This window comes from Triplophysa rosa, linkage group LG16, assembly GCF_024868665.1.
Source record: "Triplophysa rosa linkage group LG16, Trosa_1v2, whole genome shotgun sequence".
Lineage (NCBI taxonomy): Eukaryota > Metazoa > Chordata > Actinopteri > Cypriniformes > Nemacheilidae > Triplophysa > Triplophysa rosa.
The window spans coordinates 1374597-1394541 of record NC_079905.1 but is presented as its reverse complement, the minus strand read 5'-3'; the positions used below and the strand labels follow the sequence as shown (position 1 = coordinate 1394541).

Genomic DNA, 19945 nt, shown 5'->3' with positions numbered 1-19945 from the left:
ATCTCCATGGCAACAGTGTCTTCTGTGATTGGTGCGTCTCACTTTGGGATTATGGGCAATGTGGAACTTTATTAGAAATTCGGGGATTAAATAAAAACGAATGCAAAGTATAAAAAGCTGAAGACACACTTATGTTTGCACAAAAGCAATATTTTTTATTTAGTATTTTTATCCTGTTTTCCAATGCAAATATTTACACAATTTTCTATCAAAATAAATTGACTTTTTTATTAATGTTAAATATCAATTAATTTAGTTAATGCTTGAAAATTCCTGCCTGGTGTGAAAAGCAAACAAAAAAACACCAGTTATTAAATGATTGAAGTTTATTTTTCTTACCCCATTGGCAGATCTTTTTTCATAAACTAATATCTTACGTAGTTAAAGAAAAACTAGACTTAATATCTCGAGTCGCTTTGCCTCTCAAGTAAATGCATCTTCATTTAAGAATTCCTAGAAATGTGTGCGTAATAAATGGCAAGAAATAGATTTTTGCAGGTTTGTTGAATGACTTCAGGTTGACTTTCAGTGGGTGAGATGTGGACTGTTGTGTTATTTGATGGGTTTTTGTGGTCAGGGGTCACAGGTTAGATCCCATTCACACATTCCACATCTCAATTACTGAAATATGTGGCGTGTTTCAACTCTTTCAGAAATGTTTTGTGTTTCTTTTGGTTTCTCTTCTGGGGTTTTCTGCCCACGGGTGTCGTCTTTACTCGTTCAAGTTCCTCTCGTGTGTTTGATGCTTGAGGAGACATCTTCTGATGTTCAGCATTGTCGGATTGATTCGTGCAGATGTTCTCATTAATGCATAAATGCATTTGGAAAAGTCTTTCCTCAACACACATGATGCAAACGTGCATGCAATATATTTCAAGAATTATCAGTAGATGAGGAGATGAAGTACGGTGGAGGCCGAAAAGTGACGGACATGTTCGTACAGGTATTGCCTTTATTGACCCTGAAATTTATTGGAGAAAAATTCAGATTGCAGCATATTCTCCTGGGTCTTGTGTTGTGTGTTATTTTTGCCAAAACTCCTTCAATTCTTTTCAAAGCTGAGCTTCAGTTTACACAAACACAACTACACAACACACATTCTAAAAAAAGGGCGTCAAGACGTTGATTTGTCAAAGTTAGCCACCACTCTATCGTTATATATTTGAGTTGTTTTGATAATATTCTTGAATATTTTTATTTTTAAGTTGAGATATTTCAGTGTGTGGATTTAAAGACGTCAAATAAAAGAGGTTTAGTGGAGGTGATTAGTTTTCCTCGTGTGTGTAATTTCACGTTCTGCTTCCTCACCCTTGTTTAACGTATAACACACCCACAGGCGATGAATTAACCCTGAGGTGCAGTGCATTCTGGGTAATTACCAGTGTGCTGGCAGCTGCGCAGCTTTAGGATTTAAACGCCCGTCATGTTAACAAGAAGAGAAAGATGATGTGAGAGGTGTTTGTTGAGACGGGAACAGGCCCGGCTCCAGATATGAGATGAAAGGTGGGCCGAGTTTTTTTCCAAGGGGGGGGCTTTATACAGTATATATTTTTTTCCCCAAACTATTTATTATAAACAAACTATTTATTATAAACAAACTATTTACAAAATAACTATTTAGCTTTTTGAATTATTCTTACGTCTAGTATTAATATTGTATAACACTTTTATTTTTACATTCTTATGTACATGCATATATTTTTTACATTTATATTTTACAGTTAACAGTTAAGTAACTTTAGATTTGATGAAAACATAAAAAGATCTATTCATATCACTATAATCTTCACAGCATTATAACTTTCTGCTCATTTTAGAGAATTGTGTCACAAACTCATCCATGTCCAGTCCATGCGTTATTGCTTTTTCATGAGCTAAAAGAAGCATTGTTCGGCGGAATGGTGTCAAAACCATCACCCTTTAGCACCCGTTAACATCATTAACCTTTAGCGGCTTTGGTATCATTTTACAGACAGAGGTAAGGGAAACTTGTTAATATCACATGAACAATATAGGCTATTTTTAACAAATTTTGCATAAATCAAAACACATTTCATAAATCACGAATCAAATATAGAAAAGCTACTATTAGCTAACAATATTTCACTCTTGGTTGTCTCTCCCGTAACTCTGCCATATCTAGTTACTACATGTTTAAAAACACATTACCCAGGAATTCCTCATATTTTGATACTTGTTGCGTGAGAAAGTAAATGGTTTTGTCTACATCATGTAGATGTAATGCGGGTGCGGTTCGGGTCGCGGCATTTTTGTCAAACGGGTAGGGTCGGGTACGGAATGAAATTTGTGCTGCTGTCGGATGTCAGGACGGGCCCACCCTGGCCCCCCTGTGGACCCCGGCCTGGACGGGAAGCATTATTATTATCATGACGTACTGTAAGAGCTGAATTTGATGCTCCAACAAAACAAAGATTGTTTATGAGAGAAATAAAAAGCTGTCATCACTTATTCATTCTCATGTGTTTGTATATGACCCTTTCTTCAGTGGAACACGAAAGAAGATATTTTGAGAAAGGTCTCAGTGGTTTTGTGTTCATACGATGGAAGTTAATGGGGTTCAGTGTTGTTTGGTTATCAACATGATTCAAAATACGTTAGGTTTGAGGTGACACGAGGGTGAATAAACGATGAAGAATTGTACATTTTGGGTGAACTGTACCTTTAATTGACATCTTTTGCATCATTTCAAAGATGCTTGAAAACATCAGCCGCATTTCAAGCAAACCTATCACTACAACAGCACACACATGACCCCGTCATAACCTTCAGGCGCTCTCTCATTAGAAACGCCCGATCGCCCTCGGATGCTGTGATCGAGTGGTCTTTTGTTTTCAAATGTTACCGTACGTCAGATTCAACTCCATCACAATGATGTAAAATGTCGTTTCTGTTGGGTGTTACCCATAATGCAGCTGTCATTGTGTGATACCAAGAATGACTCAAATGCTAAAGCTCTTGAAACAGAACGTGTTTGATCTGATATAAATACTCTGGTGATAATTGTTAAGAGATTATACAGAAGAGATTGTTCAGCATCGTGTTTCCAGAGGGATTTTTGTTTTGTTTTTAGAAACCAAACGGTGTGAACGAAGCATTTAGACTTGAGTTACATCGATTTTACTTCCAAAAATACAAATTCTGTCATCATTTATTCACCTCACAACCTGTCTTCAGTGGAACACAAAAGAAGATATTTTGAGAAATGTCTCAGTGGTTTTGTGTTCGTACAATAGAAGTCGATGGGGTTCAATGTTGTTTGATTATCAGCGTTCTTCAAAATATCTTCTTTTGTGTTCTGAAGAAGAAAGAAACTCATACAGGTCGAAACTGACGTGATGAGGGTGAATAAACGATTGAATGTGAATATTTGGGTGTTAATCAGCACAAACACATGCTGGAGTTGAATGGTCACAGTCGGGGGGGGGTTGTTCTCTGTGTGTTGAAGATATGCTCGCTTCAGTAAACAACACTAATAATCTTTCAACATTTGAATGAGTGTTGTCATTAAACATGCCCTCCAGGAGAGATTTCTTCATGTGTGAGATGTTGTGTTAGCGTGTGATGTTATCTGCTGATGTCGCTTCATTAGGTTTTACTGCTTTTGTCTTACAGAAATGCTTCTGGATGATTTTCTGTTGACGTATCTGGTCTTCATGTCTACCAGTGAACTCTGTCAGGCCCTGCTGGGACAATATCCTTTCATAAATCATCACGCATGCAGAGAAAAACACAACACTAAAGTTTGTTCTCAGGCCATGTTTAGCATTTACATTTATGTAGTTGACTTGATCTTGGTGTTTCTAAGAATGCCGTATGCTCTGCCCATTGAGCTGATATGACAAAATTTCATACAAAATGAATTCAATATTCTTTTCTTTTTATTTCTGTTTTATAGCAGATTTTTGTTCATCAACAACATCTCGTATCTTATTGCCAAGCCTAGATGTAATTTTCACAGATTTTCACATTTTCTAAATTCTTTATTCTTCGGGAACATTTGCTGAACTGGATGGATGCTGCGGCACTTTTGTTGGGTACAGATCGCAAATCTACATTGAATTTAGTTCAAAATACATAATAAATAAACACAGAAGGAAAGCAGCACACAAACAACCATCTGTGGGTCTTTATTATCTGGGCAATAATGCCTGATTATATCCCAATATCTCTGGCAGATATCTCAAATATTATCTCAACAATATCACTTACATTGTAAAAACGGAAATTTTCCGGCAGCCGGGGGCGCCAGAAATACACTGTAAAATAACTTTTCCCCCATGAAATTTCATGTTTTCCTTGTAAAATTGTACAGTAAACAGTTTTTTCTGTAATCTGACAGTTTTTGAGCGTATTTTTGAAAATACGTGAAAAAATCTGTAAAAAAACCAAATTGAACACTATTGTACACTATATGTGACCCTGGACAACAAAACCAGTCTTAAGGGTCAATTTGTCCAAATCTAGGTTTTTACGTCAACCGAAAGCTGCAAAATTAAGCTTTACATTGATGTACGGTTTGTTAGGATTTGACAACATTTGGTCGAGATACAACTATTTGTAAATCTGGAACCCAGGGGTGCATAGAAATCAAAATATTGAGAAAATCCCCTTTAACGTTGTGCAAATGAAGTCCTTAGCATAGCACATTACACACAGAAATAACGTTTTAATATATTTATGGAAGTAAATTTACAAAATATCTTCATGGAACATGATCTTTACTTAATATCCTAATGATTTTTGGCATAAAAGAAAATCTATAATTTTGACACGCAATGTATTTTTGGCTTTTACTAAAAATGGTCCCGTGCTACTTATGACTGGTTTGTAGTCCAGGGTCACATATCAAAGTCTTAATGAAAGGTTTAAGCGTTTAAAGTTTTATAATAGCAAAAACGTACGTTCATATATCCATGTTTTAAAGATTTTATAGATTCATAAATGTTCATTTATTAGTGTCGATAAATGGCTGTCACAAAATCTGATCTTCAGTTCACGATTATAGCTAAAAGAGTTCACAGTAACAATATTAGTGTGAAATATATTCAAATAAAATTAGGCCGTCAGTTAAATTCATCTTTAAAATCATTTCATTTTTCTCTTTTTGTTGTCCAATCAATCACAGTCATAATGTGTAACCATTGTTAAACAGGGTCTGACACCCCTAATACATTTTCATTCATTGGTGTTGATTTACAAGAGCTGGTCCAGTGAAGTTGATCCAGTGATTTATTGATTCATGGGGTTGTTATTAGTCTTTAACTTGGTCTCACCTACTGTACGAAGCGCTGTCGGGGTAAGGAGGAAGGGAAGGAGGCCCTCTACAGGAAGAGGAAGGTACTGCACCTGGTGTCGCAGTGGAGCTCTCTCTATAAAGACTTTCTGAGAGAGGAGGAGAATGTCAAGCTCTTCATGAAGGTGAGAGCATCAGATCAGCTATGATCAAATACAACACTAGTGCACTTCATTCTGAGTCTCCCTCTATTCTGTTTCTCATTTGATATCTGAAGGTTTAATGTTCATAAACTGCTATTGATTATGGGTTTTCTCTTGTCTTTCTCATTCTGCTCTTTTGCACGTGCATCCTTTTGAAAACCGTTTCAGGCATGATTGTGAAGTGCAAAATGAGTGACATTAACTGTTTTTCTCGTGTGGATGTTGCCCAGACGAAAGAACAGATTCAGATTGAGACACGCACACACAGATTCTCATCTTGTCCTTACCTGCCTTTCTCCCCCACCCACCCACTCACGCCCTCGCTCGCCCGGTGTTTCCATGACAACGGCAGTGTCACTGCAGCAGCGGTACACATCATCGCATGGAGCGTTTCCCAGGTGACGGTTGCCTGGTAACAGGCAGAATAAAAGAGGGCTGATGAAAGCGGGCGGTGATGGATCAGACACGCTCCGAAACGACATCTCACGCTTTAGTGGCTAAATTACGCATGAGATGCACGACAGCGTTCACATCCCATCAAACGTTACAGCGCCCCTGAGAACAATCCACTGATGTTCCGAGATGTTTTACACAACAGACACAGCAAACGCACAAGCCGTTTGTGTACCCACATTACCCAGCGTGAGTTGAGGAATGTATTACAGCGCGTCGCGTTCATGTCTAATGCATGCTGGGTAATAAATGAGCCACAGCGTGAATGCAAGGTCATGTTTCTGTGAACAAACACACACGAGCGGCCTCCGCGTGAGAGGCTGATAAATCAGGAGGTGGAAACACAAGCGATCAATGTCACTGAAAATGTTACTGGTCATTCAGTTGAAATGTATTTCTATAATATACTCTCACAGTGTGGCTATAAAAACAGATTATTATAAACAGAAGAGACGTAAGAAATACAGAAAACAAAAAAAAGAAAATTAAAAAAATGTTGTTAATGGCAAGAGACCATATGGGGACAATTTAAGCAACTTCTCTTTAAGAGAAATTTCAACACTGTCCTCGAATCTTTGGTTAATTGATTTGTTTGTTTTTTGTTTGCAGACGCTGTATCGATATGTTTTAGAAGATGTTTATGAGTTCCCTACACTGGAAAAGGACCTGAAGGAATTCCAGAAACTTCTGCGGCGCAGACAGTAAGTGCGCCCGGCTGTTTTTATTGCAAATAAAATAACCCTCTCTCAGATGTGTTTTTTTATAAGAACGTGTTCCATACCCATGTTTCACGTGTGGTTTTGATCATGTAAAACTCATGTGACTTAAAAGAAAATCAAATTAAACCAAACAATTAATTTGGCTAGAACATTAAAGATTTAAAAAATATAACATCGTTGAAATATTATGGCGTAGCACACGCACACGAACCGAGAGGACGTCCTGAAGACGGATGAGCTTTGGTTTGGTCTGTCTTGAGCTCCTTACGCTGTGCTTTCATCAGCTTCTCCTCACAGATCAGCGCGGCTGGGATCCCGCGTGCAGGTTCCTCGTGTACCGAGGGCTTTGGCGAGCACATGCATGTCATAATCCTCTGAATGAGGTGTAATAATGATCGCTGTGAGGGGCGGGGAAACACCTTCTGACAGATCTGATTGGCTTGTGAAGTGGCATATGTTCGGGCAGCTGGGGGCTGATGGGTAATTGGGTGCGTCCGTATGTGAAACGAGAAGTGATTGTTGGGGAATGAGCCATATCACAATGTTTCTCACGACAGCAAAGAGATCCAGTGGAGAGCAAACTGAGACGAGGTTCGGAGAGATCTTAACGGTGTCTCTTTATGAACTGATGACAGCTAACAATCATTTGAGTTGATGTATTGTGTTGGGTTATAAGTAAAGTCCAGACGTGTTTGTTTGATAGACCCGTGATCGGCTGACAGATGTTAAATAACCCAAAGATATCTGTCTGTCTGTCACTTCTGTGTGTGTGTTGTATTGCTGTCTAACTTCAGTGTCTCTCTCTCCTCTCAGCACGATGGATGACTATTCTCCACACCAGAAGGTGAGAGACGGTTTATATTTATTCTTTCTGAAGGTTTCTCGTGTTTTCTCAATTTTTGTCAGTGCTTATCAACTGAAAGAGGTTTTCAATGGAAAATCTAGAGAATGCAGAATAAAATGTGTATATATGAAGAGTTCCAAAATGACATAAATCCTTTTTTTAATCTTCAAAAATCTTTTTTTTATTATGTTATCATGTTTTATTGTGTTAGTAAGCTGTATTATTTAGTTATTATGGCTTAAATCAAAAGAAACCAACTGCAGTTTGATTGATATACATTGGAATGCACAATAAAAAAACATGATTTTTGAACAACTTTAAAAAACAGAGTTATCTCGTTTTGGAAATAAGCTCTTCGTATAGTTTAATAATGACAAATAAGTGAACTCAGTTTTCCGTCCTGTGTTTATGTGCAGTATTTTCTATTAAAGGGGGTGTTTGGGGCATGTCCTTTTTCTAAATAGCCAATCATTTGTTTTCTTTAAATGACCACAAGGCAGTAGATCTCTTGAGTATTTTCAGAATGGAAGGAATGACATCTGCTGAACATTATTATTTTAACCATTACGACTCACTTCTATTAGTTTCTTTTGATAACGGTATCTGCTTTGTATGAGCTTAAAGCTTGGCAGACGTGGACTGAAAGCCAGTAAACATTGTTTTTGTTGTCATGGAGTCGTTGAAAACTGTACATTTTTACAAGTAACACAATAGAGTGGAGATCAGCTGTCTGTTATAGTGTTATTTACATGTTGTTTTGACAGAACAAAGCTCTTTATCATCAGCTGAGTCTGAAGGAGAACAGCGTTCAGCTCCGAGCGCCTCCTATCGAGAGTAAAGACGGTAAAAGCCATTTACATCACTTTACACTCGCTGTCCGGACATTAACATGTGATGAAACTGAGATGCTGAGCTGGTCAACGTTTCTTTGAAACTTAAAAAAGACTGCAACAGGGATCTACTTGCCACATTTTCTAAATAAATGTCATTAAAGCTTAAAGATTTTCCGATGTCTGAATCAAGGTTATTTTAGTCTACTAAAATTTCAATTTTGAAAGCGTTTCTGTCCATTGAAATTAAATTAAATATTGACCTAAAAATTTGGGGAAAAACTTAACTAAAGGAAAATTTTAAATGTTGCTTAAAGTACTAAAATTATAATAACAAACAAAAACTGATACTGTAAAATAAAACTGATTTAAAAATTAATTAATCTTATATAGCAACATAAAAAAATTATACAATGATAAAAGCATATGCCAAAATTGCTAAAACTTTAAGTAAAATTAACATAAAAACAAAAAATTTAAAAATAAAAGCTAATTAAAAATATTTATATAATAACTCTGGTCTGAATATAAAATTTAACAAAACGGTTTTATGGTAAAAGTCGAATTATGAATTATGTTTAATATTTTAAGAGTTTGGTTCCAAAATGAGATAACTCCGTTTTTAGTATTTTTATATAATATACTCAAAATAATAAAACCATAATAACTCAAAAAATACAGCTAACCAACACAATAAAACACAATAAAAACATGATTTTTGAACATTTTGGAACCAAACTCTTAATTTGTATCTTAATACACAATATAATTATTTCATGTAGTGACTTGGGCCGTTTTTTGTGAGATTAATTTTATTATAATAAAAACGACTTGTTGAATGTTAAAATAGCTATCTTTCTCTCTGTGTGTGTGTGTGTGTGTGTGTGTGTGTGTGTGTGTGTGTGTGTGTGTGTGTCAGTGATGTGTCGTGTGTACGTGAGCTCAGACTCGTATCTCAGTATGAGGGTTAAACCTGCAGTCGTGGCTCAAGACCTTCTGCACATCGTCGCTCAGAGGATGGACAGATGTGAAGATGACATGATGCTGGTGGTCCAGACGTACAGCGGAGGTCAGCGCTCACACACACACACACACACACACACACACACACACACACAGAAATCCTGATTCTCTGTCTGTGTCCTCCAGAGAAGCGAGTTCTTCAGCCTCATGACAGTATTTATTCAGACTCTCTGGGGACTCCAGGTCGACTGACCGCCTGTCGCAGAGACCTCGCTGAGATTCTGGTATGAGAAAAACACGTTTTCTTCATATAACTATTCTTCTCGGAAGAGATGTGAATGGCGTTTTTCTCTTTCCCAGCCTCCTCTGATGGAGTGTCCAGAGCTGGGTCAGAAGCCCGTCAGACTGCTGGGAATCAACACATGGGACGTGGCTGTCGCTCTCACCAACTTCGACTGGAACCTCTTCAACTCCGTTCACGAGGTCTCACATACACCGGACTTATTTTCCAGCCATAAACTCTCTCCTCCTCTCGTGTGACATCACTTCCTCTCTCTCGCTCTCTCTCCGCAGCAAGAGTTGATCTTCTACACGTTCAGTCGTCAGGCGAGCAGTGGCCACACGGTGGCGCTGGAGTTTCTCCTTCAGCGCTGTAATGAAGTCCAGCAGTGGGTGATGTCTGAGGTCCTGCTCTGTCCGTCGCTGGGAAAAAGAGTCCAGCTGCTCAAGAAGTTCATCAAGATCGCTGCTCAGTACGTCTCTGAAGAAGCTTTTGAGTAAACCATTAATCGTCATTTGTGTCTGTGTTTGCTTTCATACGTTTGTGTGTGTTTTATTGTAATGTTTTAGTTGTAAGGCACAGAGGAATCTGAACTGCTCATTCGCTGTCATCATGGGTCTGAACACGGCCTCTGTGAGTCGTCTCAATCAGACGTGGGAGGTAAAGTGTGTTTCACATCATCTCCTGGCGAACCCTCAAATCAACATCTTTTAAATCATCTTTCTGTCTTTCTCGCATGTACAGAAAGTTCCTGGAAAGTTCAAGAAGCTTTTGTCCGAGCTCGAGCTGTTGACGGTACCAATAATAACTCATTTCTCCCATTATTTAGTTGTCGACTAAAGTGGCTTTTCAGGGATTTACTGTTTTAAAATCATCCTACATCGCGTGAAGAACACTCTGTGAAAGTAAAGCCTTGATATCGTTAATGTTGACTGAGTAAGACCACGTCAAAGATAAAAATCGTAGTAAAATTAATGGTTGAAATAGAAGTCAAAATGAGATTTTGAGACTTCACAGGCAGGGTCACACGTACATAACAACATGAAACGATGAATCACAATAACAATCGAAATGTTTATGCAGAATGTTGAAAGTGCAGTGATGAGATGCTCTCTGTTCTTCAGGATCCATCCATGAACCACAAGGCCTACAGAGATGCCTTCAAGAAAATGAAGCCTCCCAAAATACCCTTCATGCCTCTGCTGCTCAAAGGTTAGAGCTCCGCCCACTTCCTGTCACATGATCCTAAAAATAATGATGATACTTATGAACTACATCGCTTATTAAACAAAACGACTTTTTATATCAAAATATTTCGTTACGTTTTGTTGTTTTCCACTGTGCTTGTAAATTAGTTTTGTAAAACGCAGTGGATTGATTAATATCAAGAACTTCATACTATATTTATAAATGCTGTTTATATGATTTACAAAACAACACTGAAGGATGTTTTCAAAATGGAATGTAGTCATTAAAGAGAACGTTTGTAAATAGAGATGTTGAGATGTTCTTTCATTTTTCAGATATCACTTTCATTCACGAGGGGAACAAAACATTTCACGATAATCTTGTCAATTTTGAGAAACTGGTGAGTGTGTCCCTGACTACTACAGTTGTATCTGTCCATGAAATGATGACGATGTTTTATAGAGGATTTGTTCGCCTTTCTCCGTAGCACATGATCGCCGACACGGTCCGACTCATTCGCCACTGTCAGACCGATCAGACAGGTCAGTGTCTCTCTTCCTATTGGACAGAACATGTCACGTGATCGTCCAATCGTACTTCACCGTCACACGAAAGTAAAGATATATGAACTATGAAATGTATGCACATGCAAAGCGTACAGGTGGTTTCCAGGGCGTTGCTATGGAAGAGGATGCTGAGGGGTTGCTAGGGGTGTTCCCAGGCTCATAGTCTCTGACACTTTGGTCTTAAAATAAGGTGAAAACCAGTCCGATTGTTCGTTTCAATTGATCTTTTGATTTTCCCTCCTCAGGAAATGAAGTATCACAGTGTGAGAGTGCTGAAGTGAAATCCAGCGTTCATGTTCTTCACATCATTGACAATCAGCAGACGCTCTTTGAACTGTCTCACAGGCTCGAGCCCAGAGTCTAACAGCGTTCATCTGAAACACAGGTTTAGCTGTTAACTCACAGCTCACAGACTGATGGACACTGTGTTGTAGATGCATTTGTGTTCCACCGGAGGGCGACACTTTCACAGCCAAATGCACCAGAACACAGAACTTCAGCGTGTTAGAGGACACTGGTTGTGCTCTTTTACTCTTAAATTGTTTATTAATTATTGTCAGAGTTTAATGTTGATTGATATGAAACGTTGCCTGTCTGCAAACGCAGGGAAGGTGTAAACAAACAAAAAAAACTGTTTTGTTGAAATGCAGTCGTTGAAATGTTATTGAGCTTTTTCACTTCAAGGAAATGTGTGCTGGTGTTTATGTGTGAATTGAATCATTCAGACAGTCAGGGCTGGGCGATATTTAATATAAATAATATATCAATATTTTTGATCTCGATATTTAAATATTTGCTCTTAACTAATTAATTTCGACAAACGTTTGTTTAATGTTTAATGGAAATGCAGTCAAAATCTAGTTTAAAATAACCAACAATTTTAAATTTATATGCAACAATAAATACACAGCAATATTTATTTACACGTATTTTTGCATTTTAAAATATAACAAAATGACACACAGAGACTTCTGTGAACATTTGTTAATCTAAAGTCTCCATCAAAGTTTAAATTGCATTGAAAGAGATATTTATTTTAAATCGCCACCCAAATGATCACAACTATTTTGTGACGTATCTGACGTATCGCCCAGCCCTACAGACAGCACACGTTTGATAAACTCACGATGATGTCATCAAGTACTCACTTTATACCCACTCCTCCTCTTAAAGACTTTCAGCTTTTTTTTATTTAAAGTTCCACGTTTTGTGACCGCAGCCGGTTTTCTGTGCCAGTTCAGTGACTGAAGCTTTTCTTATGGAGTGTAATGTGTGACCTGACAGTATTATTTCATTCATGGTTTTGTCTGTTTGACGCTCAAAGCTCTTGAACAGGTTGTTTTCGTGGAGTTTGGCTGCTTTATAACACCACTGCATTTCAATAAGGTTTATATTCGCAGTACTGAAGCTCTTGTGTCAAAAACATTTCAGTTTTAAAGAAATCTTAAAGCAACATGCATGCATATTGTATTTGCACTTACATCTTGGTTTGTACATTATCGTGTAAGAATGTATATACTGTGCGTTTATGTAAAGAAATAAGTCGTTGGTGGTTTGCATACACACATTTCTGTGCCAAGCACTATTATGGGAGATGAATGCAATATGAGAAGATTTTAATATTGTGTCAGATGGTTTTAAAAGCCTTAGATGCAGCCCCGGTTTGTCCTGGTGATGCTCCAGTGCACAAACATTCAGATTTTCAGAAAAAAAAAGATTCGAAAAAAAGGATTTGATGCCAATATGTCAGCGTTTATTAGGTGGATTGCGTCATTGCATTTGATTTATGATCCCTCAGTTTGGTTTCATTGTACGAATTGAAAAGCTCAGGAAAGAGTCACAGTTTCGACGTCACAGACGTCTACATGGGAAGCATGGTTTTCTACAGCTTTTTTTAAAAGATAATGACATAAGATTGGACTGCTGCCCTTTGAAATCTGTGTATATTTCCCTACTGCCACATTTAACTCACTGCCACAGAATCACAAACATGTGAATGAAAACAAGAGTTTTTATTTAATATATTTAACCAGTTGTGTTATTTTGTGTTTGATATATATTTCAGGTAATTTGCCATTTTTAACAACAGATGGTGTTAAAATGGCGTCTGTAGGTCAACGATTCTGTAAGTGTCAAGCAAGAAATGTCCAGGTAATATTTCACCCCAAAATGTAAGGGAATTTGCCGTAATGTGCATAAACAAAATGAAGCCTATTTTACGATCATAAAGATACGATTTTTTTAAGATATTGTTTTTGCATTTGGACATTTTTCAGTGACAAGAAGGCACTTATTGCTGTTAAATGCAAAAAAAGTACATAAAAACAAAAACCAAATGTAAATGAGGTAAATGTGGAAGTAAAATCTGCCTTTAATTGTCACAACAATAAAAAATGCTAATAGTTTTAAAATAGGTTTCATAGATTTTTTTTATGTATATTTTGATGTTTTTTTGTGGTGTGAACATGTTTCTGACAGCATTGAGAGATTTACTCGTGTTTAAATGAGTATTTCTGAGGTTTGCTGTTTTCTGAAAGTCTAACCTTCTTGGCGTGTATTACAAACAGACGGTCCTGCTGGATTTTGGATTGCGTCTTGTGCTGTCATGACGAGAGATTACAAATTATTTTATTTTGAAAAGAACTGCATTTACTTTGCCATTGTCAAATGATGTTTTCATATTGTAATCATATTACGGTAGTTCATATAGAAAGCCACTGAGAAATCAACGTTTAGGGGTCTTGATATAATCTGCAAATGTAAATCTAGCAATGATCTGAATATAAGACTCAATGTTTAAAAGGAGAAAGGGATTCAAAGCAATATATTTACAGGTTTACTGTTTTTCCTCTGTTGCTATAGAAACACACACACATCTTTTCTATAACCTGCATTTTTACAATAATGTTCAAAAGTAAAAGAGTCAATAAAAGATTTATGTAACAGTACATGCTCTCACATGAATGATTCTAATGTTTTTTTAATTATCAGCAATTATTTGGACATCCATTTTGTAAACATAAACCATGTATTTTGGTAATCAAATGTATTGTGTGGTTAATATGTTTACATTTAGTATTTCTAAATTTTCAAAATTTGGAAATATTTCTCAGCAGTCCATGGTATGGCGGCCAAACATGCAAAAATTAAAAACAAATAAATACATGTATTTTATTTAACTTCAGTTAATACTTGCACTGTATAACCGGCATCTGTGCTTTAAAAACAAGGCTTTAAAACATGTAAAAATAACAAACTTTCGTGATGAAGAATTACAACAACGACAGCGAGGAAGATACGGGATATTCGCCCATGTCGATATTTGCTGCATGTTAGGACAGGTGTGGACGTGCGCAGACACCGATCAGCAAATGATAGAGCCGCAAAACTTGAGTAGACTGCGTATGCTTTCGAAACACTCTTGAGGTACTTTGATGTCAAGGTGTCGCATAAAGTTGGAGACATGTTACAGTCATGGAGACCCGCCTTTAAGCCTGAAGCCGTAGGCGCCAGTCCAGCGCCGAAAGTGCAGTGCACTACAAATCCCAGCAAGCATTGTGAACAATGTGAAGTTCGGTTCTTTTTACTGAATCGGATCTTTGAACCTAGTAGTTTAGAAAATGGATAAAATCTTTTTTTTTTAAGTTATTACATTCATGTGAGCATAATTACATTCAATTGTTACATGTAATTCATTAGCCTATATTTTGATAAGTTGCAGCCTTTTTTATTTTAATACAACAAACAATGTTGTTTGTGTTTCTTTTTCTTAACAACAGTTTTAATCTACTTGGAGGATGTGTTTGATACTTCTCTTACTTTATACCATTGTCTTTTTTGAATTAGGTCTACAAATACCAAGCTTGTTTCAAAGGTTAAATCTGCTTTATTGACCAAACATACAAGAATGCAGGGGGGGCACTTAGTGATTTGGGGGCCCTGAACAATTTCAGGCATGGGGCCCCAACAGTCCTTTCTTAAACTTCTGGGTATTTTCTGGGGGCCCCCTGGTTTCCTGGGGCCCTAAGCGGCTGCGTATTGATTAAATCCGCCCCTGGTTGCACACCGTTGCAAACCGTTTCCAGGAAACGTGTCGTTCCTGGAAAACCGTAGCAAAATGTTGCGCACAGGTTTGAGCTTGAACATGCCCCTGATTTCAACTCTCCTTGGCGCCCTCAGCGGCTAAGACGCGCCGCTCCTCGCCTCTGCTCGCCACTGGCTCACATTGAAAATGAATGACTTCCAGCCACTTTGATGCTCTCGACGGCGGCGGTCTGAACGCACAGTAAAGGGCTCAGCATAGTCCAGGCGAATTACGCTTTCGTTCTGCGTTTTGGGGTAAAACGAAGCTCGAAAACGTTGAGAGACGGTATAGTGTTTTCGAACAATCCAACACCACTTTCTGGAGGCGGGGTTTACATGACGTATCCAAATAGCCTCTGCGCACGTGGCCACACAAACAACACACCCACCTATTACATAATGACCATGGACCAATGGTGGCTCGAGGGTGTTTACCGGCCAACACAAACTTCCCCGGAGAGTTCTGTTTGGTTTGCTGCTGCGAACTAGTGAAACGAATTGTCGTTTGGACCAGATTTGGTTCGAAATCAGGTCACAGATGGTCGTTTTTCGATTTCGAATGTAGTATGCTGAGCCCTTAACGCTTTGCGTTGTGTGGTTCTTCACCTCCACGTCATGCATTAAAATCCTTTAATGCAAGGCTAGCCGTGGATTATCCCACTTATACCATGGTTATTTGCCAAGTTTAAGCTTTTATTGATGTTTACAGTGTCATTTTAGATCAAACAGGTGAAAATGACGGTTATTTTGTCAGTTAATTTGAAATGTAATCAAACTGGAGCTACCCGTGCGTTAAGTAAGGGATAATGTACAGGCAGCCGGTTGTTATGGCAGAAATGAGCCCCGACAGTGTGATCAGGACCCGGGTCATGAAGGGGTTTATTTCGCGATAACAGCCGGCTGCTTGTAAATTATCCGTCTTATTACACAACTACTTGCCACATGAGAAAAAAACTGGACATAAAATGTGAATTTGAAATATTTTATTAGCTCATTTTTACCGAATGCAGACCTTCCGCGAGGAAAAGCCGTTTACTTTCGGTTTTAAAGTAAGAAACGACGTTCAAACGTCACGAACAGGCAATTTGGTTTAACCATTTGTAAATATAATGTCATATACTGTATGTTATTAAAAGACATATTTATAATTCATTTTTGTGTAATATTAAACTGCCCCTTCCAAAATGGTTTGCAGCATCCGGGTTACAGGGTGTTATTAGTTTTGAGGGGCTGTAATTTGAATAGAACAACCCTTGGAATGTCGCGACTGGCCAATCAGAATCAAGCATTCAAATGAGCCATGTAATAAAGGCTTTTAATGCGCACCTTTCAACCAATCAGAATCCAGAATGTGGTTGCAGAGAGACCTTACGCTGAGAGGCAGAACACTACTTGCTGAAGACATTTCAAGATTTACATATGCTGCTCTTTCGTTGTATGTAGGCAATGAAATGTGTAGGTCAGTTGACACAATACTCTTCAATTGTATATGGAAAAACAAGATTCACTATGTCAAGAAATCAGTAATAATGAATACAAATGAGTATGGGGGGCTACATTTTCTAGACTTTTCACCTCTCAACAATACTTTCAAAATTAATTGATTAGACAGTTTTTATGTAATACTAATTCAGTATGGAATTTTATACCAAACTATTACTTCTCCAAATTGGGTGGTCTACCTTTCTTATTGATCTGTAATTATAATAGAATCCCTTATAATTTATAAAAATTTCATAAACAGGCACTTCTCGCATGGTCTTTAATTTTTAAACACAACTTCTCCCCTCACCGGTATTTTATTTGGAACAACCACGATATTGTATTTAAAAATAAGTCTTTATTCTTGAACAGTTGGTTTCAAAATAAGATTCTAACTGCCTCTCAACTATTAAATTCAGAAGGTTTTATTTTAAATGATACAGAATTTTTAGATAAATATAATTTTCCAGTAACACCTAGAGAATTTTCAATTGTTATGGATGCTATTCCAAGGTAGGGAGACTGCTACGTCACCTTATACATTATCAATCTCCTTAGATCCTTTTGAAACCTAAACTGTGTTTCTTATCACAACCATCCTCAAAAAAATTAGATCTCTTTTCCAAAAAGAACTTGTTACTGTTCCATATGTGATATTATATTGGGGAAACTTTGTTGACAGTATTGATTGGAAAAAAGTTTGGACATTGCCTTTTAAATATATAATAACTAATAAGGGAAGTATTATTTAAATTATTGCATAGATTTTACCCAGCCAAAGCATACTTAAATTTTTTTTTAAAAAGATATAGACACAAGTTGTTTTGTGGTGCTCCTAATGAGACTGCACTTCATCTCTTTAGGATTGTCCTTGTACACAAATCTTTTGGAAAGATTTTTTGTAAATGTATTAATCATAATTTGCTTTTGAATTTTTCTCTATTGTTTTAAGATATATTGTTTGGTTTCTTTGGTATAAGTTTTATAAAAAAGAATGAATATTTTATAGTCAATCTTCTACTGTTACTTGCTAAATTTCATATCCATCAATACAAATTTTGTATTGATGGATATGGATTGAAAAAAAAAGCCTTCATTTATTGCTTTTAAAAATGAAACTCAACAATACATTCAGGCTCTTTCGTATTCAAAAACACTAGCCTATAAAACTTTAGACCTGTGCTTATTTTTTTTATATATTTTGTTAAAAGTCACTGTGCAATATTATTATTATTATTATTTTACTGAATAATTCTTTCTTGTGTTTTTTTATGTTGATGTTGCTCTTGTTTTTTTTTTGTTCTCCTTGTTTTTTTTGTTATTGTTGTTATTTTCTAATGTAAGGGTACTGTACTCTTGATTGAAATGTAAATTTTATATTGTTTTGTATTTACCCTTGGCAATAACAAAAAAAAGAATACAGCCCCCGAATTGGGACACAGCCATGAGGTATTGAGTCCCGAATTCGGTCCCCTTTAGGACCCCTAGTGATTCTATTGGCTGAAAGAACATCTATTTGGGTACTCTGTATGTGCCTGATTGCAATCTTACAGAATTACATGACGAGTCATTTCACTAGAACTTTGCTAAAATGACAATTTATGTCTTTTACATTAAGCGCTTGCTATGCTCATATGTAGATGAGGCTATAGGTAGTGAAATCAATCAAATCTCGTTCTATAGCTTACGTATCAACTAGCTTAGCATAGAACTAATTGGTTAACTAGCGCTTGCGAAAGAAAGCTAGCGCTAGTACTTACCGAACATTCACAAAAAAGCACAACAATCTGCAACGTTTTACATAAGTGTTCATTGTCCAGATATTTTAGTTGATTTTTTTACATTATTATAATTGTTGGCATTGTTAATATTTACTGTTGTTTTGTTGTTGTTTAGTTAAAGGGGTCATATGACACGGCTAAAACAAATGTTATTGTTTGTTTTAGATGTAAAACAATGTGTATACACGGTTTAAGGTTGAAAAACGCTGTATTTTCCACACACAATGCATGTTTGTATCTCCTCTTTGCCCCGCCTCTCTGAAACGCGCAGATTTTTTACAAAGCTAATCGCTCTGAAAAGCGAGGTGTGCTGTGATTGGCCAGTTCACCAGTGCGTAGTGATTGGTGTAATACTGCAAGCGTGTGAGGGAAAACTAACGCCTCTTACCATATTTGGAACATCAGGTTCCTCTTCAATTGTACTGACAGGTACGCCCACCTTACTTGGTATACATTTGGGCGGTCTTAGTCAAATCATACCACCAACTGACGTAGATCTGTGGGGGTGTGGCTACACGAGGCGTTTCAGGCAGGTTTGGGTGAGTGTTCCCTTTTACATAGAATGCATCTTTTGTTCTGACTTAGTATATACTTAGTATGACAATTGTTTTAAAACAATTGCTTGTATAAGACCATTTTATTATTGTATTATCATATAATGTACAGATTTTACTGTGTATTTTGGTGTAAAATTAGTAATTTTACAAATTTTAATTTAACAAAACGTACTGCAGCAATCTTATCTTCAGTTTTTTTTTGTCTATTATTTAAGAATAGTTTATTTAGAGAAACACATTAAATCGTATTAGGCATTGTTGTGCTTCCAATTTATTTTACTACGCAATACATGTGCAGTTAATAATAGTTAATACAAACATTGTTATATTTTCAGTTATTCATATTGTTATAATTATGGTGTGTTAATTATAATTATGTGGTCAATAATATTTCAAGCATGTTGTTTGTGCACTTAATGTATTTAACATAATACAATACAGTTAAAACACTCAATAGATAATTATTAAATATTACTTCAATTTGTAATTTTCAATTTTTTGTTAATATTCAGATCGACCTATAGTGTACTATTGTAACACGCTGTATTGTATACAACGATTCCCTCAACTGATCATCTTACATAACATTTGCATACACCACAGGAAGATAAATAGTTAAGGTAATTTACTTTAAGTTTTTTACAATTCCAACATCATTTGACTCTAGGGCAATCAGTACGTCTGGACTGGTCTTATTTTTGACTAGCTACAGGACAATATATTTTCTACTTTTTACTGTCCG

General features: G+C 36.8%; 1 protein-coding gene across 1 annotated transcript in view; it reads left to right on the top strand.

The window, feature by feature from the left end:
• rapgef5a (Rap guanine nucleotide exchange factor (GEF) 5a) overlaps window positions 1–14260 on the top strand; it is a 39322-nt gene extending 25062 nt beyond the window's left edge. The window contains exons 12-26 of the mRNA XM_057355191.1: window positions 3634–3712; window positions 5295–5439; window positions 6520–6611; window positions 7443–7473; window positions 8238–8316; window positions 9223–9372; window positions 9453–9550; window positions 9627–9749; window positions 9840–10018; window positions 10116–10206; window positions 10291–10341; window positions 10671–10758; window positions 11070–11134; window positions 11222–11276; window positions 11546–14260. Coding sequence (XP_057211174.1) covers window positions 3634–3712; window positions 5295–5439; window positions 6520–6611; window positions 7443–7473; window positions 8238–8316; window positions 9223–9372; window positions 9453–9550; window positions 9627–9749; window positions 9840–10018; window positions 10116–10206; window positions 10291–10341; window positions 10671–10758; window positions 11070–11134; window positions 11222–11276; window positions 11546–11664 — 1445 coding nt within the window. The 3' untranslated portion in view covers window positions 11665–14260. The remainder of the gene's footprint in view (window positions 1–3633; window positions 3713–5294; window positions 5440–6519; window positions 6612–7442; window positions 7474–8237; window positions 8317–9222; window positions 9373–9452; window positions 9551–9626; window positions 9750–9839; window positions 10019–10115; window positions 10207–10290; window positions 10342–10670; window positions 10759–11069; window positions 11135–11221; window positions 11277–11545) is intronic.
• The last annotated feature ends 5685 nt before the right edge of the window (window positions 14261–19945 follow it).